Here is a 14,860-nt window from a genome sequence, read left to right on the forward strand (position 1 = left end):
AGTCTGTTCTGTTTCTATGGATTTACCTATTCTGTTTCATATAAATGGAATCATACAATATGTGGCCTTTTGTATCTGGTTTCTTTCATTTAGCATAATATTTTGGAGGTTCATCCAAGTTGTAGCATGCATCAGTGCTTCATTCCCTTTTATGGCTGCACCGTATTCCGTTGTGTGGATATACTACATTTTGTTCATTCTTTCTTTAGTGGTCATTTGAGTTGTTTCCACTTAATAGTATTGCTATGAATATTTGTTTGGTACAAGTATTTGTTTGAATACCTGTTTTTGATTCTTTTGGGTATGTACTGAGGATGGAATGTCTGGGTCAAATGGTAATTTCATGTTTAGCTTTTTGAGGAATAATCATACTTTTCCCCAGCAGCTGTACCATTTTACATCCCCTCAGTAGTGTACTAAATTCTCTTCATCTTCAACAAAACTAGTTGTTTTCTGTTTGTTGAAGTATTCCTTTCTCCTCTCTTGCTTTTTTAAATGTATCTCTTAAATCTAAAGATAAATAGTCTTGTGTTATATTATTTCAAATACTGGTTTCTAAATGTTGATTTTTTTTTTTTTTTTGGTATTTTTTCAAGTATAGGATCAATTCCTTAATGAATGAAATTTCTACTGGAAATTTTGACTTTTCCATAATAATGATAGGATAAAAATGATAACCCGGAGAACCTCATTTGAAAAGAGCTTGAGTGGCTTCTAATTTGCATAGATTGTAGTAGATTTGTTATGTGTGTATTTAAAAAACAAAACATTTGAGTATGGGTGTATGTTGACATATTTACCACTTGGATTTTTTTTCCCAAATAAAAATAGAGTCTCACCAAGATCTTGGACGCCTATTGATTTTCTCAACTATTTCTTTCTTTTTTTTTTTTTTTTTTTTAAGATTTTATTTACTTGTCAGAGAGAGAGAAAGAGAGTGAGCCAGTGCAGGAGCAGGGAGGAGGGGCAGAGGGAGAGGGAGAAGCAGACTCTCTGCCTAGCAGGGAGCCCAACACAGGGCTTGATCTCGGGACCCTGAGATCATGACCTGAGCTGAAGGCAGACATTTAACTGACTGAGCCACCCAGGCACCCCTATTTTCTCAACTATTTCTTAAAATACTAGGTTTGCTGTAATTTGCATTTCATGATAAAAGAATTTTTACAGCGAGAAAGCATTCCATTAATTTTTCTTTGTATGATGTGCATTTATTTTGTAGGTACCAAAGACATTGGGATTATTAAGGATGTTAAGTGTCAAGTTTTATAGTCGCCCGGGACAACAACAGGTAACTCATAAGCTTAACCTTGTGCTTCTCAGATATTTTCACCCTGAGTACCTTTAAAGGACAATTGAATGAACCTTGAATGTTATAGATCTTCATCTGGATGTGCTCTTAATTGCACACTATGTGGGCGTATACATAAGTAAAAACTCATAGAACTATTCACTGAAATTTGTTTTACTATATATTATTATCTCAATAAAGAAACTTAAAAAAGTAAAGAATGAACCTAGTTCTCTTGAGTCTGGGAATGTAAGCCAAAGAAATCTCCTGGAATCATTATATGATCTGAAGTTTTTTATCTTGTGAATTTTGTATCCTTGTCTACAATATATCCTTTTCAGTTTGTTTTAATTAAAAAAAAAAAAAAAAATCTGAGGTTATTGAAGCTCCCAGAAGAAACAAGCCACATTGATTCTGAGCTTCAAGTACCATTGTTATACTGCTTTCCTCAGTAAGAGATGCGTGGATTCAGGGCAAGGATGTTTGTCAGCTTCATCCTGATATGAGTGAGACGCTCAGGAGCTGCCTCTGGGGGAGGTGGTTCTATTCACTCTCTCTCTGTCTTGCTCTCACAAATGTCTGGGCCCACATGGAGGCCTCGGATCATACCCTTCCTGTTTTGGGGAGAACCGAACAACCTCATTTTTCTGTTTCTCCAATTTCTTTACTAACCCAAAGGAAATTATAAGAAAATACAGAAATCGTAAGAAATAAGATGAGCATTCTGTTCATTTGTATTTAATATATTTAAAATTTTGAGTTCTAGTTCTTTCTATGCCATTGACTTCAGCTAAATCATGTATTCTGGATTGGTTTGGCATTTTGTCTGTAGAAGCAAGCAGTACCACTACTGTTTATGTCTGGAAGGTCACTTTCATGTTGAATCCCCATATGTTTGTGCTGTTTTCTAGTTAGCATTCTCTTCAGTCAGTTCATGGAGTTTGTTTTCATTTTGCAGATGAAGAAACTTATGGAAGATCAAGTGACTTGGCCTCTGCCTTGCACTTGGTTCTTTCTAATTTACTATGTTGTCTCTGTTGGTCTATTACCATTTTAGTGCAGGAGAGCCAGAGCGTTACTTTGCTTTTTCTCCCTGTGTCCTTTCCCCATTCTCCTTAATACTATTTAAATTACTATCTTTTTTTTTCATATTTTTAATTTAACTTCTAGTTAGTTAATATACACTGCAATGTTGGTTTCAGGAGTAGAATCTACTCCTAAGTTACTATCTTTAACAAATTTTAAAGGGCTCACTTTTTAAAAAAAAATTTATTTTGTTGACTGTAATAAAACAAAAATATGTCATTTCAGTGTTTATTCATTTTTTTTTTTCTGTCAATGAGCAAACACTCCATTTGAGCCCAGGCATAATGTTAGAGCTGAGAATAAATAGGTGAATAAAATGCGTTGTATTTCCTCAAGGAGCCCTCTGTGTAGTGGGGGAGACGGTTGTAGAAGTGGTTGTGAAACAACACAATATTACACATTTTATAACCCCTTCTATAACATCATATGAAGTACCATTGAGGTGCAGAAGAGGGAGCCTTTCATTCTGGAGGGGATACTTGATTTGGAAGTAAGAGTTCCTCATGCAAAAGGAGGAACACCGGATGTTTCCAGGCTGGCAGCAGCATGTGCAAAGTTCTGGAAGTGTCCGCAGTGCTGGGATTCTCCGGTTTGCTGGGCTGCAGGATCCATAGACGCTTGTGGTTTGTATTCGGTGTTTATTTCACTTGGACTAGTGTAGTTGTAGTATCTTTAGAACAAGAATTATTTGGGCGCCTGGGTGGCTCAGTTGGTTAAGCGACTGCCTTCGGCTCAGGTCATGATCCTGGAGTCCCGGGATCGAGTCCCGCATCGGGCTCCCTGCTCGGCAGGGAGTCTGCTTCTCCCTCTGACCCTCCTCCCTCTCATGCTCTCTGTCTCAAATAAATAAAAAAAATAAAAATCTTTAAAAAAAAAAAAAAAAAAGAACAAGAATTATTTGGGGATTGCTATTCATGCTTCTCCTTTGTATTATATCCTGTGTAATTATTAGATACTGTGTTTATTAGTTGATTTGGGATATTAATAGGCAAATATGACTCTGTTCAACCAGTATAGAAAGACCTGTTTTTAAAAAAACCTTCTTACCACCTGGGAACTCCAGTTGTGTGTTGCCTTGACCCTGCTATTGGCAGTTCTCTTGTATGGAACGTGGCTCTTTCTCCTTAATCAGAGTATCCTCTGTGATTGAGCACAAGGGAGAAGCAAACAACTCATTTCCTTATGTTTTGATCTATCCTAATGGCACATTGTACCAGAATCCTTAAAAAGATGTTATGAAATTAGTATTCTAAAATCAATGCCTTCAGTAAATATCTGAATGTTATGTGTTACCTTATTTGTACGTGTTGGTTCCTAGCCCAGAAATAATTATGGGGCATAGATTTTTTTGTGCTGTAACTGTAGAGCTGAAAGGCCTCATATGGGTTATCTAATAATTCCCTATTATTGTGAATGCTTTCTAGCTTACATGTACTTTCACATGATCTCACAGGAAGCTTGTGTTATTGGCATTATGATGCCTATTTTATTTTAATTCAAATATAGTTAACACACAGTGTTGTATTATTTCAGGTGTACAATATAATGATACAGCACTGTTATCCGTTACTCCGTGCTCATCATCAGTGGACTCTTTAATCCCCTTCACCTATTTCACCCATTTCCTGCCTCCCCACCTCCCCTCTGGCAACCACCAGTTTGCTCTCTGTATTTAAGAGTCTGTTTTTTTAATCTCTTTTTTTCTTTGTTTTATTTTTTAATTCCACATATGAGTGAAATCATACAGTATTTTGCCTTTCTCTGACTGACTTATTTCGCTTAGCATTATATCCCCTAGATTCATCCATGTTGTTGCAAACGGCAGAATTTCATTCTTTTTAGAGCTGAGTAATATTCCATCGTTTATAATATACCACATCTTCTTTATCCATTCATGTATGGATGGACACTTGGGTTGGGTCCATAGTTTGGCTTCTATAAATAATGCTGCAATAAACATAGGGGTGCACATATCTCTTTGAAATAGTGTTTTCATTTTCTTTGGGTAAATACCCAATAGTGGAATTTACTGGATCACATGGTAATTCTATTTTTAATTTTTTGAGGAACTTCCATACTGTTTTCCATAGTGGCCGCACCAGCTTGCATTCCCACCAACAGTGCATGAGGGTTCCTTTTTCTTTACATCCTAGCCAACACTTGGTATTTCTTGTTTTTGATTTTAGCCATTCTGACAGGTGTAAGGTGACATAGTGGTTTTGATGTGTATTTCTCTGATGATTAGTGATGTTGAGCACTTTTTCTATATACAGATGTCTGTTGGCCATCTGTATATATTTTTTGGAAAAATGTCTTTTCTTGTCCTTTGTTCTTTTTTTTTTTTTTTTAAAGTAGGCTCCATGCCTAGCATGGAGCCCAGTGCAGAGCCTGAACTCATGACCCTGAGATCAAGATCTGAGCTGAGATCAAGAGTTGGATGCTTAACCAACTGAGCCACCCAGGCACCCCGATCTGTTCATTTCTAGTTGTTTTTTGTTTTTTTTTTAGATGTCGAATTGTGTAAATTCTTTCTTTTTTTTATTTTTAAAGATTTTATTTATTTTTAGAGAGTGAGAGTACACACATGTGAGCAGGGAGATGGGGAGGGAGAGAGAATCTGAAGAAGACTCTGTGCTAAGTGTGGAGCCTGAGGCAGGGCTCCATCTCATGACCCTGTGATCATGACCTGAGCCGAAATCAAGAGTTGGACGCTTGACCAACTGAGCCACCCAGGTGCCTTTTTAAGTTCTTTATTTTTTATATTAGTCTTCTATTGGATATAAAATATGCCAATATCTTCCTCCATTCAGTAGGTTGTTTTTTGTTTTGTTGATGGTTTCCTTTGCTGTGCAAAACTTTTTATTTTTGTGTGGTCCCAATAGTTTAATTTTCTTTTTGTTTCCCTTGCCAAAGTATATCTAGAGAAATGTTTCTATGGCTGATGTCAAAGAGATTACTGCCTATTTTCTTCAGGAAATTTTATGGTTTCAGGTCTCATATTTAAGTCCTTAATCCATTTTCAGTTTATTTGTGTGTATGGTGTAAGAAAGGTGTCCAGTTTCATTCTTTTGCATATAGCTGTCTTGTTTTCCCAGCACCATTTGTTGAAGAGACCATTTTTCTCCCATTGTATATTCTTGCCTCCTTTGTTGTAGGTTAATTGACCATAAAAGCATGGGTTTATTTCTGGGCTCTCTATTCTCCTCCATTGATCTATGTGTTTTTTTGTTTTGTTTTTGTGCCAGTACCATACTGTTTAGATTACTATAGCTTTGTGTTATATCTTGAAATCTGGGATTGTGATACTTCCAGTTTTTTTCTTTTTCAGGTTGCTTTGGTTATTTGGGGTCTTTTGTGGTTCCATACAAATTTTAGGATTATTTGTTCTAGTTCTGTGAAAAATGCTGTTGGTATTTTGATAGGGATTACACTAAATCTGTAGATTGCTTTGGGTTCAGTAGTGTGGACATTTTAATAATATTGGTTCTCCCAACCCATGAGCATGGGATATCTTTCCATCTGTTTGTGTCATCTTCTGTTTTTTTCTCTGATGTTTTATAGTTTTCAGGGTACAGGTCTTTTACCTCCTTGGTTAAGTTTATTCCTAGATTTTTTGTTTTTGTTTTTTTGGTGCAGTTGTAAATGGGATTGTTTCCTTCCTTCCTTCCTTCCTTCCTTCCTTCCTTCCTTCCTTCCTTCCTTCCTTCCTTCCTTCCTTCCAAGGATTTTATTTATTCATTTGAGAGAGAGAGCGCAAGGAGGGGGAGAAGCAGAGGCAGAGGGAGAAGGAGACTCCCCTCTGAGCTGGGAGCCCAACATGGGATGTGATCCCAGGACTTGGAGATCATGACCTGAGCTGAAGGCAGACCCTTAACCATCTGAGCCACTGAGACGCTCCAGGATTGTTTCCTTAATGAAGTAGCAGAAAGAGAAATTATTAGTGTATAGAAATGCAACAGATTTCTGTATATTTTGTATCCTGTGACTTTACTGAATTCATTTATTAGTTCTAGTAGTATTTTTGTGGAGTCTTTAGGGTTTTCTATATGTAATATCATGTCATCTGCAAATAGTAAAAATTTTTACTTCTTTCTTACCAATTTGGATGCCTTTTATTTCTTGTCTGATTGCTGTGGCTAGGACTTCCAGTAGTATGTTGAATAAAAGTAGTGAGAGTGGACATCCTTGTCTTGTTCCTGATCTTAGAGGAAAAGCTCTCTTAGAGGAAAAGTTTTTCATTACTGACTACAATGTTAGTTGTGGGCTTTTCATATATGGCCTTTATATGATTCCAAATAACCAACTGCTGATTGTCTGGCATATAATATTATCTTTCAAAGAGTATATTAATAATAAAAACTATGTATGTTCTTTTATAAAGAATATTGGCTTGGAAAATTTTTTTCCCAAGGGTTTTCTCTTTCCTACATACTTTTGCACCAGTGTTGCTTCCCATCTGCTGCCCCAGGTTTGTTAACCATGCTTTTGAGGATGACTGATTGATTGATTGATTTTTGGGGGGGTCAGACTTATAAAACCACAGTGGGCAGGAATATCTACTGAACTTCTTGAGGGCAGAGATTTATGTTTTGCTGGCTGCTGGCTCCCCAGAGTGTAAAATGGTGCCTGACATGTAATATTGTATTATTGAGTATATTTATTCAATAAATAATTGTTGAATGTTGGAAGAGCAGGGCTTATGAATTCACCTTTAAGGCTACGTAGTAATTTGGAACATTTTGAGTGTATGCACTACGGTTCAGTACTTTAATTTTAATATAGCTTGTACACTTGAAAGGTGTAATGAAATAGGAAATCACTCATTTTTAATTGTTCTATGTAGATGATACGCAGTAGAAGAAAGGCAATTTAAACTAATCTCAGTATAAAGATCTGATATTTAACATTTAAAAGAATTACTCTCTTAGAAAGGACAGTTAAAAGTTTTATTGCAGTGTTTGAGAGCAGGCACAATTCCACTCTAAATATTGCTGCCAGTAGTAGAAGGCTTTAATTAGTGTTTTTAATTAACAAAAGATCAAATGAATGTTTGAACTAGTGGTTTAATAAATGAGAAATAGAGGTGGAAGTTAAAATCCTGTTCATATTATTAATTTCAGTAGTATTAGTATCGCATTGCTACACAAGAGATTCAATGAGGTAAGAGGAAAGTACCTTTTGAAAAGTTTTGAGAAGAGATTTGAGACAGGGAGGTAAATAGAATTGTTAATACAGTCAATTAAAAGGGCTATAGATTAATTTCTGGTGGAAGAAGACCATCCACTATGTAAATGGGCTTTGCCAACCAACTTTGTCCTATGTTGCCTACCCAGTGATAACAACTTACCAAGTAATTACTTAGGGAGTCTGCCTTTCAGCGGCTACTCATGGAATAGAGTAGACTGAAGCAGGTAGTAAGTGATATTTATCATTTTCTTTCTTGTTTTGTTTGCCTCACCTTTATTAAGGTATAATTGTAAGATATTTAAAGGGAAGAGCGTGATGATTTGCTGTATGTATACAATGTGAATGGATTTTCCCCCATCGAATTTACACATCCACTACCCTACATATTTACCTTTTTCTTCTGTGTGTAAGAATGTTTAAGTCCTACTCTCTTAGCAAGTTTCAGTTATGTAATGCAGTGTTATCAAGTGTAGTCATCATCTTTTTTTTTTTTTTAAAGATTTTATTTATTTATTTGGGAGCGAATGAGAGACAGAGAGCACGAAAGGGAAGAGGGTCAGAGGGAGAAGCAGACCCCCCGCTGAGCAGGGAGCCCAATGTGGGACTCGATAGCGGGACTCCAGGATCATGACCTGAGCCGAAGGCAGTCGCTTAACCAACTGAGCCACCCAGGCGCCCAAGTGTAGTCATCATCTTATACATTAGATCTTCAGAACTTCATCTTATAACTGGAAGTTTCTACCCCTTTACCAACCTCTCCATACTTCCTTCACTCCCCCAGTCTTTGGTAGGCAACTAGTTTCCTACTATTTGTTTCTAGGAGTTTGATTTTTTTTTTAAGATTACATATAATACATATAAGTGATATCATGCAGTATTTGTCTGTGTTTGGCATATTTCACTGAGCATAATGCCCCCCAGGTTCATCCATGTTGTCACAAATGACAGGATTTCCTTCTTTTTTTAAGGCCAAATGATACTCGTGTGTGTGTGTGTGTGTGTGTGTCTGTCTGTCTGTCTCCACATTCTCACCAGCATTTGTACTCTTTTCTTTTTGATGATAGCCATCCTAACATGTGTGAGGTGATACCTCATTGTAGTTTTGATTTGCCTTTCCCTGGTGATTAGTTGTACACCTTTTCATGTACCTGTTGGCCATTTGTATGTCTTTTTTGGAAAAAATGTCTATTCAGATGTTTTTTCCAGTTTTAAGTTGGGTTATTTGGAGTTTTTTGCTATTGAGTTGTTGGAGTCCCTTGTGTATTTTGGATATTAACTTTTTATCAGATATGTGATTTGTAAATATTTTTTCCTATTTCATAGGTTGTCTTTGCTGTGCAGATGTTTTTAATTTGATGTAGACCTGTTTGTTTATTTTTGCTCTTTTTGACTTTGCTCTTGGTGTCAAATCCAAACAAAATCATTGCCAAGACCAGTCACGGAGCTTATCCCCTGTTTTCTTATAAGAGTTTTAGGGTTTCAGGTCTTAAGCTCAAGACTTTCATCCAGTTAGAGTAGATTTTAGTATATGGTATACATTAGGGGTCCAGTGGTTATCCGGTTTTTCCAATACCGTTTATTGAAAGAGTATCCTTTCCCCACTGTGTGTTATTGGCTCCTTTGTTGTAAATTAGTTGACTGCCTATGCATGGGTTTATTTCTGGGCTCTCTGTTCTGTTCCATTGATCTTTGTGCCTGTTTTTATGCCAATGCAGTAGTATTTTGATTACTATAGCTTTGTAACAGTAGTTTGAAATCAGAAAGTGTGATACCTACAGCTTTGTTCTTTCTCAAGATTGCTTTGGCTGCTTGGGGACTTAGGGTCTTTTAGGGTACCATACAAATTTTAGGCTTATTTTTTCTAATTCTGTGGCAAATGCCATTTGAATTTTGGTAAGAATTGCATTGAACCTATAAATCACTTTGGACACTATGGACATTTTAACAGTATTCTTTCAATCCAAAACATGGACTGTCTTTCCATTTATTTGTGTTCAATTTCTTTGATCAGTGTTTTATAGCTTTTCTTGTACAGAGCTCTCCCCTCCTTGGTTACATTTATTCCTAAGTATTTTATTCTTTTTGATGCTAGTATAACTGGGATTGTTTTCTTAATTTCTCTTTCTGATCGTTCACTGTTAGTGTATAGGAATGCAAGTGGTTTTTGTATGTTGATTCTTGTATCCTACAGCTTTATTGAATTTGTTTATTCTGACAGCTCTCTGGTGGAGTCTTTAAGGTTTTTTGTATATAATACTATGTCATCTGTAAAGAGACTGTTTTACTTCTTCCTTTCCAGTTTGTGTGCTTTTTATTTATTTTCTTGCCTAATTGCTCTGGCTAGAATTTCCAGTACTATGTTGAATAAAACTGGCAAGAATGGGCTTTCTTGTCTTGTTCCTGCTCTCAGAGAAAAAGCTTTCTGCTTTTCACTGCCAAGATATATATTCTTGACCAACATTCCAGCTGTTGTAATGATTAAAATAAACATGACATTCATATTTGAGGAATATAAAAAATTCAGACACATTTTAAGTGAAGTGAAAATTACGGCTAAATTTTATTGCTTTTGGAGCTACTTAATTCAGATAGAGAAGATGAGACAAAGATTATTATTCACTTATGCTGAGAAATCTTAATGCAGTATAAGGAATTACAGTTTGAAGGTTTGAGGTTTACTTTTATTGTGATGTGCAGTTGATTGAAAAGCCATTTCCTCTTATTTCCAGAGCACACACGCTGAAATTCTCTCTCTGGCCGACCAAGAAGCACTCAGACTTCTAAATACGGCAGACTCTGTTCACAGAATTTAGCCTGGATTTTCTAACTGTGGCTTTAGATCTTGTGTAACAGTTACTGTCAGGATAATAAATTATTCCCCGAGCCAGAAATACTCTGTGTGCTATAGACACTCAGAAATGTTTCTACAAATAAAAGAGGAGTTTTTATTTCACAAGGAGAACACCTTGTTTCTAAAGTAACATAGGTGACTTGTCTATTGCTGACTGGCTGTAATTCAATTGCTGTTGGTAACCGTATCTTCTCACTGTGGGTATATATGAGACTTAAACAGATAACTTGGGACTTTAAAGAAATGTATACTTAATGTATATACAGCTCATGTCTGGGATCTGCTTTTTTTTTTTTTATGTTATGTTAATCACCATACATTACATCATTAGTTTTTTGATGTGGTGTTCCATGATTCATTGTTTGCGTATAACACCCAGTGCTCCATTCAGTACGTGGATCTGCTTTAAAACACTTCGGGGGAAAAAAAAATTCCCGAGAATATTGTAGTGACTTGGGAAGGAATCATGAAACGAATGTAGAGTGTTGATACTTGTTTATAAGCTGGTTGTTGGGTCTCTGGGTATTCATTGTACTATAATTTCTACTTTTGTGTCTGTGTAAGTGCAGATTTCTACAACAAAATGCTTAGAAAAAGGAATGGTAAGTTTGCAGTGTGGATATCATAGTATCAAATAAAACTAAGGGGATTTAAGAACCCACCATGTTAAAAAGCAAGTGGTAATATTTTAGTTATTTACTGCTTAATGTCTAGAAAGAAAACGAAGTGGGGGCGGGGAGAAGGATTAAAACAAAGGATAATTTAGCATATTCATTCAGTGTTTTCTAGGTCACAGTGCTATTGTTAAATTCTTCACATTATTCAATATACTTTTTGTTTGTTAAAGACATTCATAAACTTCCTATTTGCTTTCAGAGCACTTTTAGGGGAGTTGGTTAATGAAGCATTTGTAATACTTGGGAGTGCTCATCCAGATCACTAGTGACTAATTATGTAGGTGAGGAAAACAGTTAAGTGTACTTGACCATTACTTCTCCTGAGGAGCATACCTGTGGCTCCTGGAAAGGCTACGACCCAGGGGAGGGCAGTGATCATGGTGCGGTGGAAGTGACCTGGGTCGGGATTGAAGATGCATCTAGCTCAGGTTCTGTGGTCTATACTTGAATGATCTTCAGCAAGTGTCTTAACCCTTGCGGTCTTCAGTTTCTTTCTCTATAAACTCTCAGTGATGGGGGAGAGTTCTTCTAGCTCATGAGAATCTATGCTTGTGAGGCATACCTTATACCAAACCATGGAGCTTATTGACCAGAGTTGTGAATGGAAGATGCCAGGCTCTTCATCTTCTGCTCCTGACCTCCTTCCCATCACAGAGGAGGGGATGGGGTGTATTTAACATCTTGCTGTAAGTGCTTTTGCTTTTATTGCTTCTCTTTCTCGGGCTTCTGTATTTTATTCTTTCTTACATTTAATTCTGGCATTCTGGGCTAGATGTGTTATATCCAGCTAAAGTGATTTTACTCCTTAGTGAGGAGATTAGAGTATGCTAATCTTTTCATCTGTCTACTCATCCAGCAGTGTTTCTCACTTTCTGAAATAGTTCTATTTGTTTTTGATGGCTAATATATCTTAGTCATTGTAGACCTGAGGACTTAAACTCTTGTGTCTGTAGAGACCAAATGGTAGATAATGTGGTGAATTGAGCCAGGCATACTTTCTTTTTTTTAGTATAGTCATGTTTAATTTTTACTTCTGTATCTGATACTTGGCCTTAATCTTCGGGCCGTAACCAAGAATGGTGGGGGCTTTGGCTAACTGGAAAGCTTATGACCCTTTGAAGGGTGCATATGCTACCCAGTCCCACCTGATTATTGCCATTTGGTGGTGGTGGGCCCTGTGTTGCCAGTTTTCTAAATGTTAAGGACAAATACGGTTGTAGGCCCTCATTTTGGGTCTGTTTTATTATTTGTGGGTAAACTACCTTAAACCCTGGTTTTAATAAATGCTTGATGGGCACTAGATGTCAGTGTGTGTTTGATTCTTCTGATTCTTCTTAGGCAATAGGCAGGAGACCTTTCTGCTTGTGTGGTTTCTCTTGTGGTAACTGAGCAACCTGGTATTCTCACTGGGAAAGGACTGAGCGATTGTTTGGACAAGTAGGACTCTGTGCACACTAAGGTTGGCCATATGAAATCTGTGCACTACAAAGTTTCTCTTTTCTGTAGCAACAGTTAGATTCCTCAGATTTACCAGGAATCTGGACAATAAACACTCCTAGTGCTCCTCAAATGCAGGAGTGCATGTCCCCCCTTGCCTTCTTCTGTTCTCTTCATCATTGGACCCTCTTTTCTGCCAACTCTCTCTTCCTCCTGTCCCTTTCCTTTTGTCCACACAGCATGAATTTGTGGCCTGTTTTTGATAGAATATTCCAGATGTTGTGTACATACAGAATCTTGTGAAAAATGTGGAGCCCAAATTCAGGAAACTCACAGTCTGGTCAATATCAACCCATGAAAGTTAATAAGAACTCATGGTAATTGATGTGTGATATAAGAGTATTTTTATAATGCTCACATATTTGGGTTTTCAGTTATATGTAAATTATAACACTGTAAAAGAGATTAAAAAAAAAAAACACAACTTCTGAAGGGTAAGAGCCCTGTTTCTTTATGCTGGAGCACATTATAATGTTATAAAGTTGTTGGAACCCTTAATTATGAGAGATAATTTATGACATCGCACCCTCTGAAGAGTGTTATTAAATTCTGGAGGTTACTTCTATTCAGCTACAAGTTCCTTGATCTGACATTAATGTAATATAATTACTGTATAGGATGGCATCTTTAAGATGAGCCTTTCTCCAGATGGGACCCTCCTTGCTGCCATTCACTTCTCAGGGAAACTAAGCATCTGGGCCATTCCATCTCTGAAGCAGCAAGGGGAATGGAATCAAAATGAGCAGGTATGTCTCTTGATTATTATTATTCTAAGAATGAGTCTCGCTTAAGGGTGAGTACTGACAATACTAATTTCATTTGGTTGATATTTTACTGTAGCACATAGCTATTATTTATTCATATCATGTGAAAGCTTTAGTTATATTAGAATATTATCAATATAGTAGGATAAATTTAGAGTAGAGTAGCACTGTGTACTGACTTTAATTGGTAGTGCAATATACTCTATACGGAGTGTACTCTGTCCACCAACCTCTCCTCTTTTCTTTTTCTCATTATAAAAATACAGAATGGAGATATTAATTTTGTAGCAACAGTCAACTAATATGATGGCTTCCAAGGGTCAATATTCTAAAAGGGTTACAATTCTTCCCACATCTTGCAACACTCATATAATATTGGGTTTATTTAAGGCTTAAGACTTGAAGGGAGTTATCTTCTCTTCACTCAAAAGGTAGATAGTGAAGATACAGTCTGTTAATTTTTTAGTGTCTTGAAATGACAGGTTGTAAGAATGAACAGTTTCAGTTGTTTAGCAACAGATTCAATATCTGTTATAATCTAAAATCATGATGGGCTGTGTATTGTGATAGAGTGAAGATTTAAAGAAAAATCTTCCCAGTTTGATACAACTTATGTTCTAGGTCTTTTACTCCTCTGATTACTATTTAGCATTTCAGCACTTAAGGTTTATACTTCCCCATACCCCTTTGCCATAAGAATATCTCGTCACCAGCTTTGGTGGATGGTTTTGTGATTCCCGGATTGGAGCCTATGCCCTGAATGGTCTGAATGGGTTGATGTCTTTTTTCAGAATTCTTTTTAATGTCATTTCATCAGTTAAACTGAGCTATTAAAAGAATTTTGAAAATCAAAGGGTGTTTGGTTATTCCCAGAATAGCAGAGGGAAAGAGAAACTGGCTCTGTATTTTCTTACACTTTTCACAGACTTAAATTTGTTTTCACTATTCTTCAATTTTTTGTTTTTATACACAAGTTTGGGAAGATTGTTTTCCCTCTAGTTCCTACTCACCTTGAATGTAATTTGGTTTCCACATGTCTACTGCATTCTATCTCACTGGATCTAGATTTGTTCTAAATAGAAGAGGCGCTCCTCAGTCTTCAACTCAGTAGCTCAATACAAGGAACATTCTCTCTCTCTCTCCTTGGAATTTATAGCTAGCTTGATTTATATCTTCCTTCTAGAAGTGGAGTGGATCAACTCTAAAACCATTTGTGTAACAAATATAGCTATGCATACTGGATTATTGATCCAAAAGGTACCATGTATTTGTCATGGTTATTGATGTATAGTGATAAAGTTGGGAATACCCTGTTCTATTATATGTGTGAAATTTTACATTTGGGCAAATTTTTTTTGAATTTACTAATTTTCTTGAATTATTTCATTCACCTAATAGAAATACTGATGAAGTTCAGGGCACACTTAGTATTTCATTTTGTTAGTATTCCAGAATGGCATATGTGTGTAGTGCAGAGGCTATTTAGGCAAAAATCATTAGTATGCTCTTA

General features: G+C 36.5%; 1 protein-coding gene across 5 annotated transcripts in view; it reads left to right on the forward strand.

Annotated features, from left to right (window-relative positions):
- Positions 1-14,860, forward strand: part of NBAS (NBAS subunit of NRZ tethering complex) — a 310,311-nt gene that overhangs the window by 53,260 nt on the left and 242,191 nt on the right. For all 5 annotated transcript variants that reach the window (XM_081797179.1, XM_081797175.1, XM_081797176.1 and 2 more), the window contains 2 exons: positions 1,220-1,288; positions 13,204-13,332. In XM_081797179.1, the coding sequence (XP_081653305.1) occupies positions 1,220-1,288; positions 13,204-13,332 (198 nt within the window). The remainder of the gene's footprint in view (positions 1-1,219; positions 1,289-13,203; positions 13,333-14,860) is intronic.

Source organism: Leptonychotes weddellii, chromosome 10 (assembly GCF_054177405.1).
Source record: "Leptonychotes weddellii isolate Sample4059 chromosome 10, ASM5417740v2, whole genome shotgun sequence".
NCBI classification, from domain to species: Eukaryota; Metazoa; Chordata; class Mammalia; order Carnivora; family Phocidae; genus Leptonychotes; species Leptonychotes weddellii.